Source organism: Equus caballus, chromosome 17 (genome assembly GCF_041296265.1).
Source record: "Equus caballus isolate H_3958 breed thoroughbred chromosome 17, TB-T2T, whole genome shotgun sequence".
In the NCBI taxonomy this organism is placed as follows: Eukaryota; Metazoa; Chordata; class Mammalia; order Perissodactyla; family Equidae; genus Equus; species Equus caballus.
Window position 1 is genome coordinate 27,855,816 of NC_091700.1, and position 21,671 is coordinate 27,877,486.

The window sequence follows — 21,671 nt, forward strand, 5'->3', positions numbered from 1 at the left end:
TTCCAAATTATTATATGTGTTTTAAGAGAATTATAAAATTATGTAGGACTATCATGATTTTGTCATAAAGTGTGATAAAAAGAAATGGAGGAAATAACTTTTTAAAGGCAAGGTTTAAAATAGTAGGGATAATTAAATGTTCAGAATTTTGGTAACAAGTTCTAAGGCGGATTTCATGTTGAAATAACATGTTCATTAAGCTTAGTGCAGTGCTTCCTCTGTGAGTCTCTTAATCTATTTTTTAATTGGATATCATTAATGGGACTTTTGATTTGATTTATAATGTATTATTTGAGAAGGATTATGGAAAGATCGACACATAGAGGTACATTTTAATAACATTTAAAATAGGCATGAACTGAATCTGGCACTGTTCTGAATAATGCTGGAGGTTTGGGGCAAAGAAAGATCTACCTTCTCATACTGCCATATAGGTGCTTAATTCTTTAGCTAAGCAAAAAATTCCTCCAGCCTGCTATGCTACATTGCTATGGCCTTCAAGATAGAAGTGCTTGTCTGTAGATAAATGCCATCTCTTGGTTTTCTCAGCAAGAACTCTTGCTGAGGAGTAAAAAGATGTTTTTGACAGATTGGTTTTTTTCTCTTGGTGGGTGCTGGGGAATAAAGGGTCAGAAATATCAATGGGAAAATTAGCAGCCTTGATGGTTCAGGGCTAAGACACTGGTGAGAATATGGTTTACTGTGCTTAATCTTTAAATGCTTTACATGTAAATTCATCCAGCCTCCCTGCATCCCTGCAAGGACAGGTCCTCACTCCCCCTCCTTGGAGCATTCATGATACCTTCTCAAGGGAGAGGAAAGAATTTCATGCTATAGACAGATTTTTTTTTTTTAAAGGAAGATTAGCCCTGAACTAACATCTGCTGCCAATCTTCCTCTTTTTGCTGAGGAAGACTGGCCCTGAGCTATCAGCCAGGCCCATCTTCCTCTACTTTATACATGGGACGCCTACCACAGCATGGCTTGCCAGGCGGTGCCATATCCCCACCCAGTATCCGAACTGGCGAACCCCGGGCCACCGAAGTGGAACGTGTGCACTTAACCACTGTGCCACCGGGCCGGCCCCTGACAGATTGTTTTATTGGGTAGTGGAAATAGGAGCAGCTTTAAGAGTTTAAAATTCTTCTTTGTTTGGAAACTCAACTTTTGGAGATTTTCTTCTGCTAAATCTTTTCTGATTTCATCAGAAAGGCAGACGTGCGGCAACCTTGACTGGCTGGGCTTTTTCCCTTTGCTCTGGTGGATGCCCTAGTGGAGTGGCCAATGCAGGCTGCTGCAGGGAGGAGGGGGGACCAGGAGCCGGGATAATCCCTGAGCTGGGTCCAGGCAAGCATTGATGGAATTCAGCTCCATTGAGCCTTGGCAGTGACCCCAACTTGTGTAATCAGTGGTGACATCAGGACAGAGTTATGTAGCCCTTACTCAAATAGAATTGAGTGCGTATATCCCTGTGTACCGCATGTGTCCCTGCTCCCAGGAATACCTTCTATCTTGTAGAGGCAGACTGCTGTGTTTTAACTTATATCCCCGTTTAATCCATACTAATAGTCCTTGTGATCAATGTGGATAATTAACATCCTTTGCCAACCAAGGCCAGTTGATTGAGTATACCCCATATTTCCTCCATTAGTTGTCCACTCCTTTTTTTTTTTTGGTCTATTTTTGTGTAAATGGGTACTCATCACTGGCTCTTTACCTACCTTTTCCCCTTTACTCATCTGGGAAGAGTAGCTTCCAGGGAACTTTAGGGCAAGACAGTGGTCCCAGGACTTGGTTTATAGTGGGGATATGGCATGTGGGTACCTTTTGGTGGGGAGCAATGTAAATTCCAAATGTTCTTTTCTTTCCCCATAGGAAAAACAAGACTTGAAAAGGTGCTGCTAGGGGCTGGGTATACCTGCTGTTTCAGGAGGCCCTGGGGCTCTGAAAAGGATAGGGCCCAGGTGGGGGACCACTGGATGCTTAAAACCGGCTTTGGGCTCTGGGGGAGGATGGTTGCAGGTTCCCATCTAAGCTGCACTCGGCGGTCGTATTTAGGAATGGAGCACATGTGCTGGTTGGAGCTTCTCTGTGTCTCTCGGGAGTTCAGGCAGATTGGCAGGCAGCTGAGAGGGGGTGGATCCAGCAGAGCAGTGGGAACCTCCAGTGCTTGTCACCTCTTGCTGAGACACTTGCACCAGAGTTGCTAACTAAAATTCCTGTCTCTGGATCCCAGCTTCGTTTCCCACTGCTCAGCCCCTTGCTCTTTTTTTTTTTTTTGGAAATATCTGCTTTATCTCCCCAAACCCCCCGTATACACAGTTGTATATCTTAGTTGCAGGTCCTTCTAGTTGTGGGATGTGGGACGCCGCCTCAACGTGGCCTGATGAGCGGTGCCATGTCCGCGCCCAGGATCTGAACCCTGTGCTGCCGCAGTGGAGCACGTGAACTTAACCACTTGGCCATGGAGCCAGCCCCAGCCCCTTGCTCTTTATTTGCAGGTCATTTCAATCTTCTTAACTTTCCTGGGGTCACCTTGCTATGCCATACCTCTGTGGCTTTGCACATGTTGACTCTTGTCTTTTTGATGAGTTCTTGTATCCCCAGGAAGCCTTTTTGTGCACTCTTTTGACTCACAGTGATAAATCACTTCCTCTTTGGTTCCACTTCTGTGTCTTGCACACACTTTTACTGTATACTTTTCACTTCCTATTATTATTATTATTTGTTACATCTCTGTCTGTCTCTTATAAATTTGGAGAGCAGAGAATGTGTCTCATTAGTTTTTGATTCCTTAGAACCAAGCACAGTGCTTTGCATGTACACGGCCTGAGTCCCCTGAATATTAATTGAACTGACTTCCTGAAATTCATTCTCATTTTTTCTTTGCTCTCTTTTCTATTGTATTGGTAGTTTCTTTTTATTTCTGGTACAGCATAGTTAGCATAGTTACCTTTAAACACACACACACACACACACACACACACACACACACACACCCCCACCCACCCACCCCCCCGTACTAATCACAAGTTCTTTGAAGGCAGACACTTTGGCTTGCTCTGCTTTTGATTCCTCGATGGTGCCTTAAACATAATGGGTATTCAATATATGGCAGTTGAATTGAATCCAGAAGAAATTGAACAAATTAAAATTAAAATTTACTTAAATAAATTGTTTTATCTATTTTTAAAAATTTTTGTTAATTCTTAAATTGATAATGGTCAACCTCTCCTATTTTACTTCTCTCAGTGAAACCACAGAGTTTAGGGAGAAGAGTAGGGAAAAATTGAGTATGAGTAGGTGCTAGGGAAATGAGATCTCATGATTAAGTGACTCTTTGAGAGACAATATGGAAAACAGCCAGAAAAGTTACTTGATAACTTTAACATAGATCATATAACAGTGACTTAAGGAAGATCGAGATTTACTTCCCCTCACAGACGGTCCAGGGGTCAGCAGCTCTACTCCAGGTTCCCTCTGTCTTGTTACTTTACCCTGGGCTCTGGTGTCTTGTCCTCATCTGCCTGTGGTTGCAGCTGGCTTACCACCATTATATCTGCATTCCAGTGCGTAGAGGACAAGCAGCTTCCATTTAAGGATGTGGCCTTGAAGTTGCATAGGTCATTTCCCCCTACATCCCATTATCCAGAACATAATCGTGTAGGCAAACCAAGGCTGGGACAGGTCATATCTAGTTGAGCGGCCATTGATCCAGCCAAAACTCAAGGAATTCTAATCACTAAAAGGAGGAAGGTAGGAATGGGGACCAAATTGGCATCTCTGCTGAAGTCAGGATTTTGTTTACACATCAAGGACTCACCTGGTCTGTAGCAGAGTTTGTCTCTGAATCTCTCATTCATTCATTCAGTATTTACAGCGCTGCTGTGGGCAAAGTACTGGGCATACAAAGATCGGCAAGGCATGGTCCTTGTACTTGAAGAACCCACAGTCCAGGAGAGGAGACAGGCCCATAAACTGGCAATTTTAAAGCAAGATGGAAGTGCAGACACTGAAAAACAACTATTGCATGATTCCACTTACATGAGGTATTAAAATAGTCAAATTCATAGAGTCAAAGACTAGAATGGTGCTGGGAGCTGGGGAGGGGAAACAGGGATTATCAACAGGCATACAGTTTTGGTTAAGTAAGATGAATAAGCTGTAGAGATCTGCTTTACAAAACTACTGTATTGTGCATTTAAAATTTGTTAAGAGGTTAGAGCTCATGTTGAGTGTTTACCACAATACAATAAAAAAGAAATTAAATAAAAAGTTAGGTACTAGCTAGCTTGAGGGGAGTCATGGGAGCAGGGACAGGCTTTGTGGGTAGACAGCCAGGTAAGGGCAGCCAGGTGAGAAGCAGGAGCACGGGCTGTGTGTGGGCAGTGCATGCGGTCCTGGGAGGAGGGCAGTGTGCGCGGCCGGTCTGCAAAGTCAGGTGGGGACCTGATCACCGAGGACCTCTATGTTCCTTCTCAGGCCTTTCTTGGGGGGCATTACTGGCATTTTGAGAGATATTTCTCAAGATACGTCCGAGACATTTGGCATCTCTGGCCTCTGGCGTTACATGTAGGAGCGACCCCCAGTCACTGTTTCTGAAAGTGCCCCTGGTTGAGAATTACTGCCAGGAAGAGCTCCTAGGGCGTCGACCTGAGCTAATTTGTGTTTTAAAACCATCACTCTGGTGGCTATGAGGAGGACACCTTTAAGAGAGCAAACCCTGTGGCAGGGAGCCTAATTGTTAGGCCTTTGGACTCATCCATGGCAAGGCTGCCCGGAGTGGGGGTCGCAGACGCCTGCTGGTTCATCCTCACAGACAGTCTGAGCAGCACTGCCTGGGGATGAGCGGTGAAGCTGGCTGGGGTGGTGGCGATTGGGGTGATGTGGGGCCAGAATGGGGGGAGATTGGGCGTGGGGATGAAGGAGAAGTCAAGACCACCTCCCAGCTAGGACTGAAGCGGGGTGGGGGCGCGGCCACCATCTGAGACTGAGGAGGGGATTTGCAAGTTTACAGGGTGCAGGTAACTTCAGGTTTCAGTGGATGGAATTTGAAGTGGAGATGTCAGCGTCCGGAGGCTCGATACTTGTGTTAAGCTCAGGAGAAAGGTTGGACCAGAAGATGGTGGATTTGGGAGTCAGCAACATATATATAGGTAGTGGCAGACTTCCAGGGGAGCAGTGGGACTCTGGGGAAAACCGATGTTGGGGGGCTGGGCAGAGCAAGAGCTGCCGTCTCAGGAGACAGAAGGAGTGTCCAGAGACAGAGAGAGTGCATCATCTGTGGTCAGGGAATCTGAGGGCATAGCCTGTCCTTGTGTGGACTCTGCCCATGCACTTAGGTCAGGAGGCATCCCTACCCAGAGTGCTTTGTTGCTGCTGCCACCGTTGCTTTTTTTAAAAGATTTTATTTTTCCTTTTTCTCCCCAAAGCCCCCTGGTACATAGTTGTGTATTTTCAGTTGTGGGTCCTTCTAGTTGTGGCACATGGGACACCGCCTCAGCATGGCCTGATGAGTGGTGCCATGTCCGCGCCCAGGATCCGAACCCATGAAACCCTGGGCTGCTGAAGCAGAGCACGCGAACTCAACCACTCGGCCACAGGGCTGGCCCCCACCGTTGTTATTTTTAATTGTGGTAAAAAATATATAACCTAAAGTTTGCCATTGTAACCCTTTTTAAGTATATGTAAAGTACATTTACACTGTGCAACCAATTTCCAGGACTTTTTCATCTTTCCAGCTGATACTCTATCCCTATGGAACAGCTCCTGTTTGCCCCCTCCCCCCAGCCCCGGGCAGCCACCGTTCTACTTTGTGTCTCCGTGGATTCACCTGCTCTAGGTACCTCATATAAGTGGAATCATACAGCATTTGTCTTTTTGCGACCGTCTTATTTCACTTAGCATGATGTCCTGAAGGTTCATCTGTGTTGTAGCATGTGACTGTATTTCCTTCCTCTTAAAGGCTGAATGTTATCCCTGATATTATCTTGACAGACTTTCCTGCATGTCTTTGCTGGCCACCTCAGTCCACCATGACGATGTCTTTGTCCCCAGGCACTGCTTTCTGGGCCGCTCGTTTGGTACTCCACTTGGGCTGCCCTGCAGTGCCCTTTGTCCTTTAGGGCGTCATTCCTGCCTTCAGAATTGGAGGGAGGCCGGCCCTGCTCTGTCCTCCTCTGTGTATCCCCCACGGCAGCTAGTATAATGCCACGAGCGCACGCAGATGCTGTATTTTCACCAATACATTTTTCTCAGCTTTGAAAACTTGGAAAAGAGCTCCATTTATGTAAAGTATTGAGCTTTCCTTGTACTTCATTTGTGCTTTCATTTAGTTGTAATATGCTTATACTTAATTTTTACTGTCATTTGCATTTACGATGTGCAGTTGAACCTATTTAGTAGGTGACTTAGTCTGCCACTAGGTGGCAATATTGGTTTTACATTTAAAGACACATAATTAGGCAATATCATTAAGCACATCCCCTCCCCCCAGCATTTAATTTCTGTGATAATAAATGGAGTCTAGACTAAAGCAATAAGGAAACCTCCCTTTAATGATAAGATAGTCTGTTTTTCTTATTCTGAAATTCTTTCCTAGAATGGAAGCCAACTGTGCGTACCGAAGTAATTATGACAAAACTTTAATGCTTGGATTTAGTTTGCTCACAAGATCCAGAGTGTACTGTTATGGCTTAGATAACTTCATATTTGGATGAGCAAATATTTTTGTAGTTGAAATGGCCAGAAAGATTTTAGAATTTGCAGCTATCCTTGATACTGGTTCATTTTTTCTCCTTATGGAGTTTTTTAAGCTACGTATGTGATTAAAAACTGAGTTTATTCCGTAAATAGCATTTTAGACATCCAGAGATTGTTGACAGCTAGCATAGGGTCTGCAGACAACGCTTGGAGTATTGATGAGATACCCTGACCTAGAACTACATGAAAATAGAGAAATAAGATTAACTTCGGAGAATTGAATGCTAAGATGCACGAAACATAGGGAGGCAAAGTCCCTTTAGGAGACAGGTGTGGCTCCCTAGTTAAAACCTAACTGGAACTTGTTTTAAGAAGTTGACATGTTCTTGAGAAAGAATTGACAGCCCAGTCATCAGCTGTGGAAGCTGAGAAAGGCTGAATGTAAGGCAGAAATTGTCATGGCATCCCCAGCACCGTGGCGGGGAGCTGGTCGGCTCCTTCGAGAGGGGTCAGTCCCATGGTTTGACAAGTGTGCGCTTACCTCTAATGGAACAGGATGTCTGGGGCCCTCGTGTCACCTGGGGCCTGAATCATGAAGTCTTCAGGATGCAATTTTGGTTTTCTCCATAGGTTTGCCCACCACGAGCGTTCACAGAAGTTGCTTGGTGAGGGAGGAATCAGCACTAAGTTTTATCATCTGAATATTTATCTGATAGCCCAAAATATCTATTCCTCCCACACTACCAGATGTCTAGAACTGCTGTTTATTTATTCACTACTCCTGTCAGGTTGTACTTGACTACAGAATCTGCAAAAAATTAAGGTGCAAAAATGTAATGGTTTCTGTGATTATGCATCTGTTTCTGGCTGTTCTCTTTGCTTCAGCAAGTCATTACCTGTTTTGCCTCAAGGTGCTAAAATGCGGTCTTATTAAAAATGCAACCTTTTTCATCCTTCTAATGTGAATATAAAAACAGGAGCCTAAACTAACTTTCTGTCTGAAAATTTAATACTGTTCTTGGAGTTACTAGGGTGGTGAAAGTGTTTCTCTTGTTTTCTAAAGTAATTTGGGTCATTCTAAGTTGTCATTCCCATCCCGAGTTTTGAAGCTTATCATGCAGTTTATAATGGCTTTGAAGTTTATAATTGTATGTTTGTTCTAATTAATAAGCCAGCAGACTTTACCATGGTGCAGACTACCATTCTAGATTGCTATGGAGCAAAGGTTTAGAAAGGAATGAGAAAAGATCTTCTAGTTCTTTGATTTTAATTATAAGGTAGATGGCAACTATTTCATAATATAAATGACTGTATCACTAAACAGAAATTAAAAGTCCAGCATAAGTGTATTACAGTATTTATTCCACAAATATTAATTGGACATCTATAGTTACATTAGGTACTTTTGAGTGAAACAGGACATCTCCAGACAATACATGGGGCCCTTGAGAGAGCCGATACACATTGGAAGCTAAGAAGTGGAGTCATCTGTAAAAAGCACTAGTTAATATAGTGCTAATGGTGCATGTGAAGCCTGAGAGGATGAAGGAAGACTTTTGTTAAGTCGGGTACGAAAGACCGGGAAAATTAGCTGGAGGGGTGTCGGTTTAAGACATGGTTCTAGAAGACAAGGATGTCAATTGTCGGGCAGGTTTACTTTTGGGGTGCCAGGTGGGGACTGGAACTTGTGGAGGCACAGTTTGGGGCATGAGCAAAGCAAGTGTTAGCAGTGGAATAGCGATCTTTTTAAATTGGAACGGATGGAAAGTAAGGTTGGTGAAATGTGGTTCACGAGTATGAGGTTCCGAAATGCAAAGCTGTAGATAGAAGAATACTGATTTTGAAAAAGCGCTATTTTTTTCCTGAGTTTTTTTCTCTCTGCATTACAGATGGAAGGGAAATGTGAAGTTATAAATATTGATTATTTAAAGAGGTGCACGAAGGAAAAACCAGGTGGCGGCGAGGCTAACAGAAACCCATACAGAGAGTTTGTGCGATGATCTCCTAATAAATCAGGCACTTCGGTGTACTTGTTTTAAATACCTACTGTGTGCATAGCATCTGTGTGTCAGTTATGGTTTGACTTCTGTTTTTTGAACGTAAGAAAATTCTGTCTTGAGTGGATGTTTGTGTGAAGATTTGTGTATTTCGTTTGTTTATGAGATGGAGCAAACAGCTCAGACTCTGGTGAAGACTCCATTGGAGTATCTTGTGTTTATGTTGTGATGGAGAGGCTGTCATCTCAGAAGCTTTTATTCCCTCTGGAGTCTGGGGTCCAGTGACCAAGGGGATCCTAGACTGAGATCATTTATAGTGTAGCTTCAGAAGTGTATTCACACTTGCCTAAAATCATGGAAAGCATTATTGTTCTTCAAAGGAATTTCAAAGTATGATTAAATTGAAAACAATAAAGGAGAGAAGATAGAGCATCGTTGTGGTTTTTTTTTTTTAGTAGGTTCTGGTGGAACAAGGATTCATGCATCATTTAGAAGACTCTAAAGTGTAGCCTTTAATGTTAGCACAAGGCAAGGATCATGCTGGGATGGGGAATCGCTTTGAATGGGGAACAAGGATGTAAGCTCTGTGGGAGGGAGTGATCAGAGAAAGGGGACAGACAGAGTTTAGATGAAGGCAGGACCTAAGATATGGGCAGAATCACACATAAATTATGGTTGCATTTTTAAGACAACCTGCAAAAACAGAAAAGAAAATTCAGAAGTGGGAGATGCTGATAAGGGTTTTTTGAGGAGTGGGTGTGTGGGATGGTGCAGCTATAGATTACATTTTGTGGCAGGTGTTGGATTACATGTTCTACTTTAGGCCACATGGAGCCCGACTAGCTGCTTAGAAACCTCGCCACTCTCCCCACCCCCAACTCAGTCGCTTTGCAAAGAACAGACACTTCTAATTCAATTGCCTTCTTTTGTGATATGAACTGTATTTAAGACCTGGCAGAATCTCAACCTTACAAATAAATGATTCTTTTTGCTCGTTGACAGAACGTTTTGGAAATCACTGTTTTCTTGGGAAGAGTTAGTCAGGCTTTGGCTCATTAGTTTAAAAAAAACCTTATTTCCATAAGATTAAGTCAGGAAAGCAAGAGCAAAGCCTTTCACCGGTGAGTGTGAAGGGAGCCTGAGGAAGATGGCCTCGTGTTTCCTATTTTTAGAAATTTTTTTATTGGCAAGGAGACAGTGTGAGTGAGAGTCGTGTTGCCGTCTATGACTGACCTTTTCTTTTTTAGGTGAGAGCAGTGGATGCTTAATTAGTGTACTTACTAGAAGTTCATTTTTTGTGGTAATTGAGAGATATTATTTACTATAATTTATTAAAATAGATTGTTCTTTATTAAACTGGAGACTTTACTACATTGCTGTTGAATAAGAATTTATTCATCCATTCATTTAATAAATCTCTATTGAATATTTACTTTATGCAAGGGCCCACACAAGATGATCCAGAGGAAAACAGAACACTGGGACCGAGTCCACTTCCTCTGGGGGGGTCGTTCAGCAATAGTGAATTCTTCACACCGTGTAGAAGGCTGAATTGTGAACGTTTGTCTCTTTTTGGCTGCCCAGCATTTGAACCCCTGCCCTGTACTGGAGAACTCTACTATGTATGAGTCTGGTGAGAGCTGGGGCTTGGCCCACTTGGAACGCCAGAGGCTAAATGCTGCATGTCACCAGGCTCAGGAGAGGCCAGCCTGTCGTCAAGTTTGGCCAGTCAGACGTTGCCATGCAGGATTCTGAGTCTGGAGCCAGGGACCCAAAGAAGCCAGTCACTTTAGAACTCACTCCTCTGGTGGTGACATCAGTGCCCAGTGTCTAGAGGTGACACGGGGGACCAAGTTAAGGACCAGCACATACAAGTTTGCGGAGGAAGTGAGTGCTCCTCAAGGACAGTGCTAGTGGTCAGTGATGCCCAGCAAGGCACCCTCTTCCGGGACAGTCAGTGTGGATGGTGCCATGCCTGTGCCCACTCTCCAGGAGGCTCATTGTAGTAGGGAAGCACTGCACGTTGCTGCGTGAAGCAACATCAGCACAGCACTGTGCGGACACAGGCAAGGAAGCAGCCAGCTGTGCCTGGAAATGTCAGCACAGGTGGTGACATTTGAGTTGAGCCTTGAAGGAGGAGTCAGAGTTTGCTAGACTCCTGTCTATAGCAACTGTGAGGACTCCCACTGATGGAGGCAGTAAGACTTGGGTCTCACTGGATGTTAGCAGTGGGTGAATAACAGGAAGATGAGTGCCTCTGTAAGCTAAGATGATGAGTGTATGTTTGGCAAAGCAGAGTGGAGGTGCCAGGGTCTGGAGTAGAGACAGAGTTGGAAACTGCAGTAGTAATCAGAGCTGACTTTTATTGAGTGCCCATCGTCGTATTGTTTTATTTAGTGCCCCTATACACTGTGCTGTGCTGTTTACAAGCATCAGCTCATGTAACTCTCTGGAGTGGTTTCTGTTTTCTCCCCATTTTGCAGAGAGGAAACTGAGGCTTAGAGAGATTGAGTGACTTGCGCATGCTGACGTCACTTATAGTGCAGTCAGGCCTGTATCTCAATTCTGACTGGTGCCAGAGTCTTGTCTCTGTTCTGCTGCCTCCTGTTGCACAGACTGGGCCGTGGTCACCTGGGCAGCAGATTGGTGCAGCTGATGTGGGGGAATAATTCCATGCTAATTAGTAAACTGTCCTGTTCACTCGTCCCTTCAGCTGGCTTGCTTTTTATACCGTTGATCCCTGACATTATAGTCTGTATTTATTTGCTTATTGCTTGCCCCCTTCACTAGAATGTGAGATCCAAGAGGGCAGGGTCTCTGCCTTGTGTCTTCACAGCTGTTTACTGTGTTCCTAGAACAGTGCCTGGCACGTTATAGTTGCTCAACAAATTTTTTAAAATCATGATGTCAATAACCATCACATACTTATCATGTGCCAGATATGTGACATGTATCAACTCACTCAATCCCCAGGACTATGGTTATCCCCATATTAGTGATGAGATAACAGAGACGCAGGTCTGGGAACTTGCTGAAGGTTGCATGGCTCAGAAGGATGGAGCGATGATACTGATTCAAGGGCTTTGGCTGCAGAGATCAGGTCCTTAAACGCTGAGTTTTACTGCCTTTCATGGATGAATGAATGATTAGTTAAGACAGATTCATGTGAGCTCTAAAACTGTACTTAGTAATGCATTTCAAAATAAATAGTTTATAAAAATAAATTTTATAAATAATGAGGTAATATTTTTCTCTTGTTAGGAAAGGACAGTAAATGATTAAGACGGATATCTGGGAGAATCACTCTCTTTTTTTTAATGTAGACTCAGATTCCTGCTATAATAATGTTACTATAGCATCACATATAATCTACTGATCCGTAAATGAGGACTGGATTTTTAAAGGCTAGTAAATCTGATATATGTTCCAAACAGCATATTATACATCTCCATTATTATTCTCATAAGTTTTACCTACTTATGGAAGAAATTATAACAGTAAACAGATGTTAATTTTCATCATAATTTATTTGTTGGTCTAAAAGCTCAGTTCAGTGCCTAAGGACTATGTAATAGTTGGAATTGGAAATACAGTTGAACTGGATTCAGTCTTTACACAGGATTCAGCCTTTGAGAACCTTTGCCTAATACTGAACGAATGTCTTGGCTTTTGCTTTCTAATTTAGTACTTGGTCTGAATAGTGACACTGAATTAGACCATAAACTCATGTACTGCTAGGCTTATCTTTTAAATTAAGGTATGGATGAGTTACAATTGTTGGGCAGCAGTCTGTTGACAAGTGAAAAGGGCAGCAGCCTGGAGTTAAATGAGTTGGATTCTTTCCAGATGGACAGAAAGATTAAAGTGATTCAGAACCAAATTTGCCTAATAATTAAAGTTATTTATGATATTTAAAATATTAATCTGTTTTAGTCCTTGTTCAAATGTTGGCTTTTTCATTCATCCTATTAATATTTATAGATATAAATTTTTAGTCGTTTCCCTCCATATCAGGAATAATGGGCTTTCTCCATTCTCAAAGCATTTTTAGAATGCTCCATTATGGAATCAAACCCTTTCCCAAGTGAGGATGATGGTTATGTCTAAGAACCAGGTAATGAATTAGAGTGTTGGTTTTGTTTGTCCTCTATAACTATTAGCAGCTTTAAATGTGAATATATGCCTTGATAAGAAATATGTTCAAAGGAAGTACTGACGAAGTCCAGAAGGCTTTCTGACTTCAGGGTGCCTATTAGGATGTCAGTAGATGCTCATGGTGGAAATTAAGGTAGACTTTGGTTCAATGAGACAAACAGAGTTGACATAAGGAGTGTAAATTGCTGTGGTCAGCTTTTCATTTTCTTTCCCTTTTCTGTCATTACCTACATTTGATCGTTTATATTTTCAGCCTTCTTATGCTTGCCTCTATTATGGCATCATCTCATTATTGCTCAGATTTTGCCTTACCTTTTAGGTTTGAAAGAGTAGCATGGTTTGGTGAATAGACATCCTTTAGACTGACAACAGACAGTGCTGTGTGCATGAGTGCCTTTACTGTAGCTTTTATTCCAAACGGCTCTGTTGATATAACATTTTCTTACTCTCTCCTTGATTTTTCATTTGAAAGCTCTTTCTTAGTCATCCATCCAGTTACATATTAGAAAAACTTGGTTTACGTCTAAAAGTGCTGTAAGCTGGTGAGACAGCACCTTTAAGCAGGTCTAGATCTTGTGGTGGTGTTAGATAGAGCAGACAGATAGAAAAAAAATAAATTATTACAATTGCAAGGGGTAAGAACTGAGATAAGATCATTTGGAAAATTTTTTTCTGGCCTTTTAAATTATTTTATCTCAGAAGTGCTAATACATATGAGTATTTGTGTGTTTTTGAAATGTTTCTATTGGGGGATAACTTGATTGCCATTTGTGTATTCCCCAAGTGAAGCAAATATGAAATCCAGGCATATGATTTAGTAAACAAAAAGTGATGGAGATAGGAATAATTATAATCCACTAGTAACCCACAGAGTTTATTTTAGTCTAGAATTTAACTCCTCCTTTGTGCTGACGAAACCTTTGTCTGCTGCACTTTTATTGTTGTGACAGAAGTTATTCGTAACTTTTGTTGTCGTTGCAACTCTGCTAGGAAAGTGCCCTGACAGCCCTTCTGCAGAGGTCACCTGTCTAGGTGTAATACCTGTTGACGTCATTTATATATTTTCTATAACTAGGAAGGATAGTTATTTTGTTTGGAGGGAAAATTTTGAGGTACAGTCATTTTTCCTCAAGAAATTTTTTTTAAGTAAACTATGTTTTAACTTTATTAAAGGATTTTTAAAGCATATATGTAGTACTTTTGTCATCTCGACACAAATAATTTCATTTTTCATGTTCTTTTCAGGTTCTTTTCGTATATGAATTTATCTTACGTAGTTGGAATCGTGCCTGTTTTCCCATTTGATGTAAAATTTCCATTGTTATAAAGTCTTTATTATTATAATTTCAATTGGTGCTTAATAGCTCATTCTCTACTTATTTTCTTATAAAACTTTAAAAAATATTTGCTGTTTTTTTCTAGCTAGTTCATATTAGCATGCTCCCATAATTATTTGAAGGTTTTATGCAAATACTAATGTTACTAGTTTTCTTCATGCATGATTTTTATTCTTATATAGTTCCTCATGAATATATATAATATTATATATATTGCAATTTTTAAAAAGACAATGAAAATTACTGCATAATTTAGCATCAGCAGTAGGAAAGCTGTGAATTATATTGGGTAAATGCTAATTCAGCCTTTAGGTTTGCTTTTTCTCTCTAACATGCCATGTTGTTAGTCTGATTTAACCTGTGATTACTGGTTTTGCATTTCATATTTGTACAAGGAAGTTAAAATAAATACTGCATAAAATAAAGACATGAGGCTTATTTGATATTCAATTCCAAAGATTTATGTTAAATATCATTCCCTTCTTTGTAAGTAATAAATTTATATGAACTTTAAGACTGGTATGGAATCTACTTTAGTGCAGTAATATTTCAGATATTTAGGCTGTATTCTTAAAGTCTTTGGTCTATACAGTTACCAGGATATAGTTAGTCTAAAACACAGAACATACTAAAGTTTGTTGGGGAGGGGCGTGTCCAAGCATATTAGATATCTGACTTTGGCTTGTAACAACCTGAAATATATTGAATCGTGCTTTATTTCAAAGCTAACATTCTTAGCCTTAGAAATAGTAATCTCTCTCGTTTTCTCTTGTATCTGTATGCATGTTTATTTAACCATAGTTATGGCTTATTTCTGGATCTTAGTTCCTTCTAAGGAATTTTGAAATTCCATCATTATACTGTTGCTATTATTGCCTGACTACTTAAATATTCTATTTCTAGTATTTAAACCCCAAACTCCTCATTACCATGGTGTTTTAGTGTACTTAAAAAATTTTTTTTTCACATGAGGTAAATTGGATATTATATCCTCTTTGTTTAACCGAAGTGTTTTATTTTCCATATGCTACCAGTGGTGTGTATACAATAAAAACTGTTTTTCTGCCTCTGAGTTATCTGTGACTGCTTCTTCCTGTCCAGTCACCTTTGCAAATCTGCATGTTAGGTCCGCTCCCCGGATCACTTAGGACCTTCTTGGAGGTCTGCAGCACTGGCCGGCCTGGCTGGTGGAGAGGCTGTGTGGATTCAGCCCAAATCCCTCATTTCTAGTAGCTCCTGAAGAGAAGAAAAAGAGTTGTATGAAGAGTAAAATGTCAGGTCTCTAAAAGTACCTGCGTTTTAAAATTGAGTCTTTTTTTTTAATTGTTGTGGTCATGTTGTATTTTTATTTATTTCTTCTCTTCGATGATGTTTCTTTAGGAGCTCCCCAGAGTCCTCCTCCTCCATCAGCTGTCTGAGCAGGAAGGTGCATGGACCGTCCTGCCATTGTTGCCACAGTACGTTTAACTCAGAATGTGTAAGCCATTCACATTTCTGCCTGAACACTTAGAGCCTCCCTTGTTTTCTTATCAAGAGGGTGTGTTTTTGCTCAGAATCAGTAAATAGAGTAAATTTGAACTCTACTTTTTATGACAACTACGTTAACCAGATTTCTTGATGGTTGATTCTTAATCATGAATGGCTTTCATTTTTAAATATGTTTCTTTCTTAAAAGATAAAATGTCGATATATTTGTTGTTTATATTTGAAAATTATCTATCTTCTGAACTGATGTTGTTATGGAGAGAATTAACTTTTAAGAACTCTGTTTTATAAACCATTAGTATCTGGCTTTTCTATAAGCTGAAACTATACATTGAAGAAAAATATAGGGAAAAAAAATCTAGATTTCTTCCATTTTATGTGTTCCATCCATTTCCTCCTTATCAGTTTTAAACTTTATTGTAAACTCACCTTATAGAAGTGATTACTGTAACCTGTTTCTTTTTGTCAGCTTTTCTGCAACATATAGCAGAAATTCATCATGGATTTTCTTCTGTGAAGAAGAGACAAGAATACAGATTCCAGAACTCTTAGAAACACTCAGAAGATATGACCCATCAAAGGTGAATACAATATTCAATACCAGTATTTATCTTTCAGGGAAAATGCTTAAAAGAAGATTTAATTTTGTTAAGAGGTTTTTTTAATCTAATAAAAACAATTTAAAATTAAAACAAAACTAAATAATAGTTGAGTATCTGGAAGCCACTTTAAATAATTCTCTTTGAGATTTGTAGCTTTCAGAGAGATAGAACTTATAATGAACCATTTTTAAATGAAAAAAAATCTATTTACGTGAGTTAGCAATTTCAGAGAGTTAAAAAACTATAACCCAGAGTTAAGAAATATTTAAATTGATTATTTCTCTTTATCAACAGTGACCACATATTATTTTAGCTAAATACTCTCTGAGTACCAACTGTGTGTGGAACGCTATGGGGAACAGGGGCTGGGATGGACAGACGAGGATCCTGACCGCGTAGATGGTGCAGAAGAGCAGGGAGGGGACGGACATTAGATAAGCAATGACAGGTACAAGTGAGGCCTCGTTTAATAAGGGCAGCACAGGACGTAGCACAGAATCTAACATAATCTGGCGGAGTCAGGACAGGAAGTAACTTGTCATCTGAGTCCTGTAGGATGAGTAGGAATTAATAGGGGAGAAAGAAAGTGTTCTAAGCAGAGGGAACAATATTTGAGAAAGTCTGGGGGTGAGAGGGGATGCATGTTGCGTTAGAATTTCACTGCTACTTTCATGTTTTCAAATTTTATTTTGAGCAGATATGATGTGGCAATTGGATCTCATTTACCTCTAAATCCCTAGCACTGAACAGAGTGTTTAACACTTAGTAGGTGGTTAATAAACGTTTGCGAACCGCTGAAGAACCCTATAATGTCAGCTTTCCTGCTGGGCTATGCTCGGGGCCTCAGGAGGTTTAGAGGCTGCCTAGAGATGTGCCGAGAGTAAACCATCCAGTTCTCTTGGGGAAGCCCAGGTTACACCCTGATCACTCTATAGAAATCTTGAAACTTGGAGTAAGTGGAATTGACTCCTTTCTGGTACTGTTAGACATGGGCCCCACCCAATTCTGATGCCCACTCCAAAAATGAACCAGGTTTAATAAGGGTATGGGGAAGGAAAGGTGGCTTCTGGGTGCCGGCTTGGTTGCTTGATGTAGATGCGAAAATTTGGGCAACAGTAATCATTAGACTGGTTTCCTGAACACTGGAGTAAATGTGTTACTGTAATAAAACCTCTGGTTTCGGTGCTGTTTAAATGCTGGAAGGATGCCTTATGATTTCTTTTCATGCTTTTGATTTCTGGGAAGGTACAGATATAATTGAGTGAGAAGGTTGTTAGGTTAAAAAAAAATTCCTTCAAAGGAGAGAAGAATTATGACCGTGTCTCAGCCAGTGTTTTCAGATGATGCTGACCAGCATCTCTGTACTTTCTGCTGTTTTATGTGAAACATTTGTTAGGCTTTTATGTTTCCTTTTGACTTGAGAAAAACTCCCAGATCTTTTCTAGGATGTAGGAGTTTTCATCTCCTCCTAATGTTCATTTCACCTGGAGGTTATTTTTCCATTATCCATAGCTCTAATTCTGTACAGAAGATGGTGACTCAGTGTGCTTTTTAATGAAAATTGGAATGATAAATTTAAAAGTTCAAAGCGAGTTCATGAGAAGCAAGTACAGAGCAGAGGTAAAATGAGATGTTTCCCCCGCCCTTTTCTGAACTCCACCATGTGAAAAAAAATCTAGGATGCTTTATTTCTTTTGAAACTAGCGTTAAGAAATAACGATTACATAATGTTGAAGCTAGCTCAAGCCAGTCTGGTTTTTTGCCCTACCATTTGAAATTTTAGGAAAAAAATATAAAGCAAACCTGGCTTTGATAATGACATATATAAGCTACATTAAAATAATATTATGTAATGTGTTAGAGTATCATTTATTTTGTTTGATTCTGATGTTTTTTTCTCTTCAATATCTTTTTGTCATTCTTACTAATGCAAATTTATATTGTAATATGATATTTTAAATGGAAAAATTTAATCTTCATTAAGGTAACTAATCTTTGTTAAATTGCCTTTCTAAGTGATTTCTATAAATTTCCATATCTGGTGACGTCTTTCTTTTTTTTCCGCCATATGCTTTTAATATAAGTATGCATTTGCTGAAGTGTCCTGACTTTTTTATTTTTCATAGAGGCAAAACATGGTGCTGATAAAGAGTAATTCTAAAATACTAGTAGAACATTGTCTGAGCTATTCTTTTACAGTTTATCTTGATTATAATTGTCTTTATTATGGAGCCATTGAGAAAAAAATTAAGAAAGAGGAAGGAGTGCTGCTTTCCACAGGTTCTGTATTAGTGGCTCCCTTAAAGTAGTTTACAGTATAACCCCCTGAAAAAATTTTGAAAAACAATTTTATATATTAGCTAACAGCTGCACACTGCTATTAGGAGTTAAAACATAAAAAACATGTTTTGCATAAAATTGTTTGGAACAGGAGATTATAACAGTGAAATATTAGTGAGAAAAGTGATAAATATATACAGATGTGTTCTTTTTTTAAAATAAGCTGTATTAACATATATTAAATATGATTATTTTCATATTGATTAATGTTTATTCGTTTGATGAAGTGTTATATTACTGATTTCTTTTAAAAAGGTGTTGGATTTTCTATCTCAAGCCAAGGCCATTTGCCTTACTGTTATTCCTCTTGCCCAGTGATGACTTAACATATCCGTAGACAAAGGATCAGGAAGAAAACTGTGAGGTGGACCTGGGAACCCAAGCATATAGTTATGTTAATGACTGTCACACATGTTCCGTTAGGACTTGTTGCTGAATTGACTAGAACTAAGACTCTGGGAGGTGTTTGGAACACAACCACAAGCAGAAGAGGGCTCTTAAGAGAGAGTACTCTGGGGCCGGCCCGGGGGGCCTAGTGGTTCAGTTTGGCATGTTCTTCTTTGGGGGCCTGGGTTTGGTTCCTGGGTGGACCTACACCACTCGTCTGTCAGTAGCCATGCTGTCGTGGTGGCTCACGTACAAGAAGAGGAAGATTGGCAACAGATGTTAGTTCCAGGCAAATCTTCCTCAACAAAAAGAGGAAGATTGGCACTAGATCTTAGCTCAGGGCAAGTCTTCTCAGCGGAAAAAAAAAAAGAGTACTGTATCTCTCCTGCTTTTATTTTCTGGTGAGGAATAGGGAGTGAGGTGATGATGGTTGGATAAGAGAGAAAACAGATAAAACTTTCAGAAGTTAGGGTACTTGATTTAAATTAAATGGTTTAGTTTCTTTAGTAGGAATAGTTGCGTTTTAAAGCTCTCCTGGGCTTGCTCCATTCTTTTAACAGAAAGCTAATGAGTACTTATTACATGTTAGGTATACTGGGGAAATAGCAGTGAGCAAAATGGACAACATCCCTTCCCTCAGGAAGGGCTATTCTTGTTGCAGGGGAGATAGGCAATAAGTGGCAATGCCAATAATGTGTCAGATGGTAATAAGTGCTATGGAGAAAAATAAAGCAGAATAAGAGGGATAAGGGATAGATTGGAGGTGGGCTTACTATTCTATATAGGGCATTCACTGATCAGGTCACTTTCAAGCAGAGTGTGAAGGAACTGAGGGAGTGAGCCATGTGCCCCCCTCTCCCACGTTAAACTGCCTCGTTAATCCCTCCACTTATCTGTCTGTTAGGAGCCTCAAACTCAACATGTTCAAAACAACTCTGAATGTCCCTTTAAACCTCTTCAGTCTTTAGTCTTCCTCATCTCAGAAATGGCATCACTGTCTATCCAGTTGCCCATATAAAAAAACCTAGGACTCGTGATTGATTCCTCTTTTCCCCTCAACCCCATGTTGGCATATCCAGTTGAGTCTGCCTCCAGAATATGTCTCTCATCTGTCTTCTCTCCGTATTTAACACTACCACTCTGGTCCAGGCTACCGTGATCTCTTGCCTTGACCATTATGAGGGCCTCCTAGCTGGTCTTCTGGTTTCTACTCTTGCCATCCTAATAATCTAGCCTCTCTGTAATTCAATTCATAACATTCATCTGCTCAAAAACTTCCAGTGGTTTTTCATTCTATCTAAGATAGTTTCACTAGGTATAGCATTTTAGGTTGGCAGTAATTTTTTTCTGTCGTGGTGAAGATGTTGTTCTATTGTCTTTCACATTCTATTGTTTCCTTTCAAAAGTCAACTGTATGTCTTGTTTTTGCTCCTTTGAAAGACATGTGTACACCCCTCCCTCCAGTCTGCTTTTAGGATTTTCTCTGTCTGTGGTTTTTCAACCAGTATATGCCTATGTGTGGTTTTCTTTGTATTTGTCTTTATTGTCTTTATAGAGCTTCTTGAATTGATGGCTGGATGACTTTTGTCAGTTTTAGAAGATTTTAAGCCTGTATTTCTTCAAAAATTGATTCAGTTGCATTTTCTTTCTCTTCCTATTCTGAGTTTCCAGTTTCATGTATTTTAGACCTTTCAATGTGTCCCATGTTGCTCTTGCCCTCTTTTCTGTATTTTCTTCCTATTGTTTTCTTTTTTTCTGTCTCAATCTGGATATTTTTTACTGACTTACCTTTTAGGTCACTAGTCTTCTCTTTGCTTGTGTCTAATGTCCTCTTGAATTCCTAATTTCAGTTATTGCATTTTTCAGTTTTAGAATTTGCATTCGACTCTTGTTTATATATTCTAGTTCTTTGGTAAAATTCTTCATCTTTTCATCTATTTTCTTAAATATATGAATCGTATTTTTTTATGACTGCAAAGTCTGATTTATCTGTGCATCTCTTTCTATTTCTCTTTTGTTTTTGGTCTGGTCTTGGTTCTTGGCATGCCTGGTAATTTTTCACTAAATGTCGGGTGTTTTGTGTGAAAAATTGAAGAGGCTGCGATGATATCCCTTCCTGTGGGAGGGTTTACTATTCCTCTGGGTTGTAGACCTTGTTTGGGTAGGTCTGTTTACAGACTGCCCTTTCTCCTAGATCCCTTTCCCCGTGGCAGACCCTGCACTTCAGCATTGGGCTCCCCAGCACCTCTGCTAAAGTCTTTGTTCAGCTTTCTAGCCTCTCCACTGCTGCTTTCCACTTGGCTCTTGGTTTTTCCCCTGGTTTTTGTGCAAACTAGGAGTTTAAGGGAAATTACATGCAGACTTTGGGCTCATTCTCTGGGATCCTCCTAAATCTGTACCTTCTTGGCAGCTTCCAGCTCCAACCTCTGTCTCAGTCCAGCAAGGCTACAGAGGTCCTCAGCTGCTGTTTTCTGTTGTGTGTTATTCTCTGCTCTGGGAACCAGCCAATTCCTTGAGGGTTAAAGGAGGTGAATAGGTTCAGTTCCCATTGATGGGCTTCCCTTCTCTCTGGGATATTAGCTCTCACATCCTCTCTGTCTTTGGTGTTTTTTGATACTCTCAGTCATTTGCTTTAAGTATTTTCTCCAGCTTCTATGCTTGTTCTT

The 21,671-nt window shown here is 40.4% G+C and overlaps 1 protein-coding gene across 1 annotated transcript in view; it reads left to right on the forward strand.

Moving 5' to 3' along the window:
- Window positions 1–21,671, forward strand: part of B3GLCT (beta 3-glucosyltransferase) — a 95,502-nt gene that overhangs the window by 24,367 nt on the left and 49,464 nt on the right. The window contains exons 5-6 of the mRNA XM_023621482.2: window positions 15,572–15,648; window positions 16,146–16,257. Of these exons, the coding sequence (XP_023477250.1) occupies window positions 15,572–15,648; window positions 16,146–16,257 (189 nt within the window). The remainder of the gene's footprint in view (window positions 1–15,571; window positions 15,649–16,145; window positions 16,258–21,671) is intronic.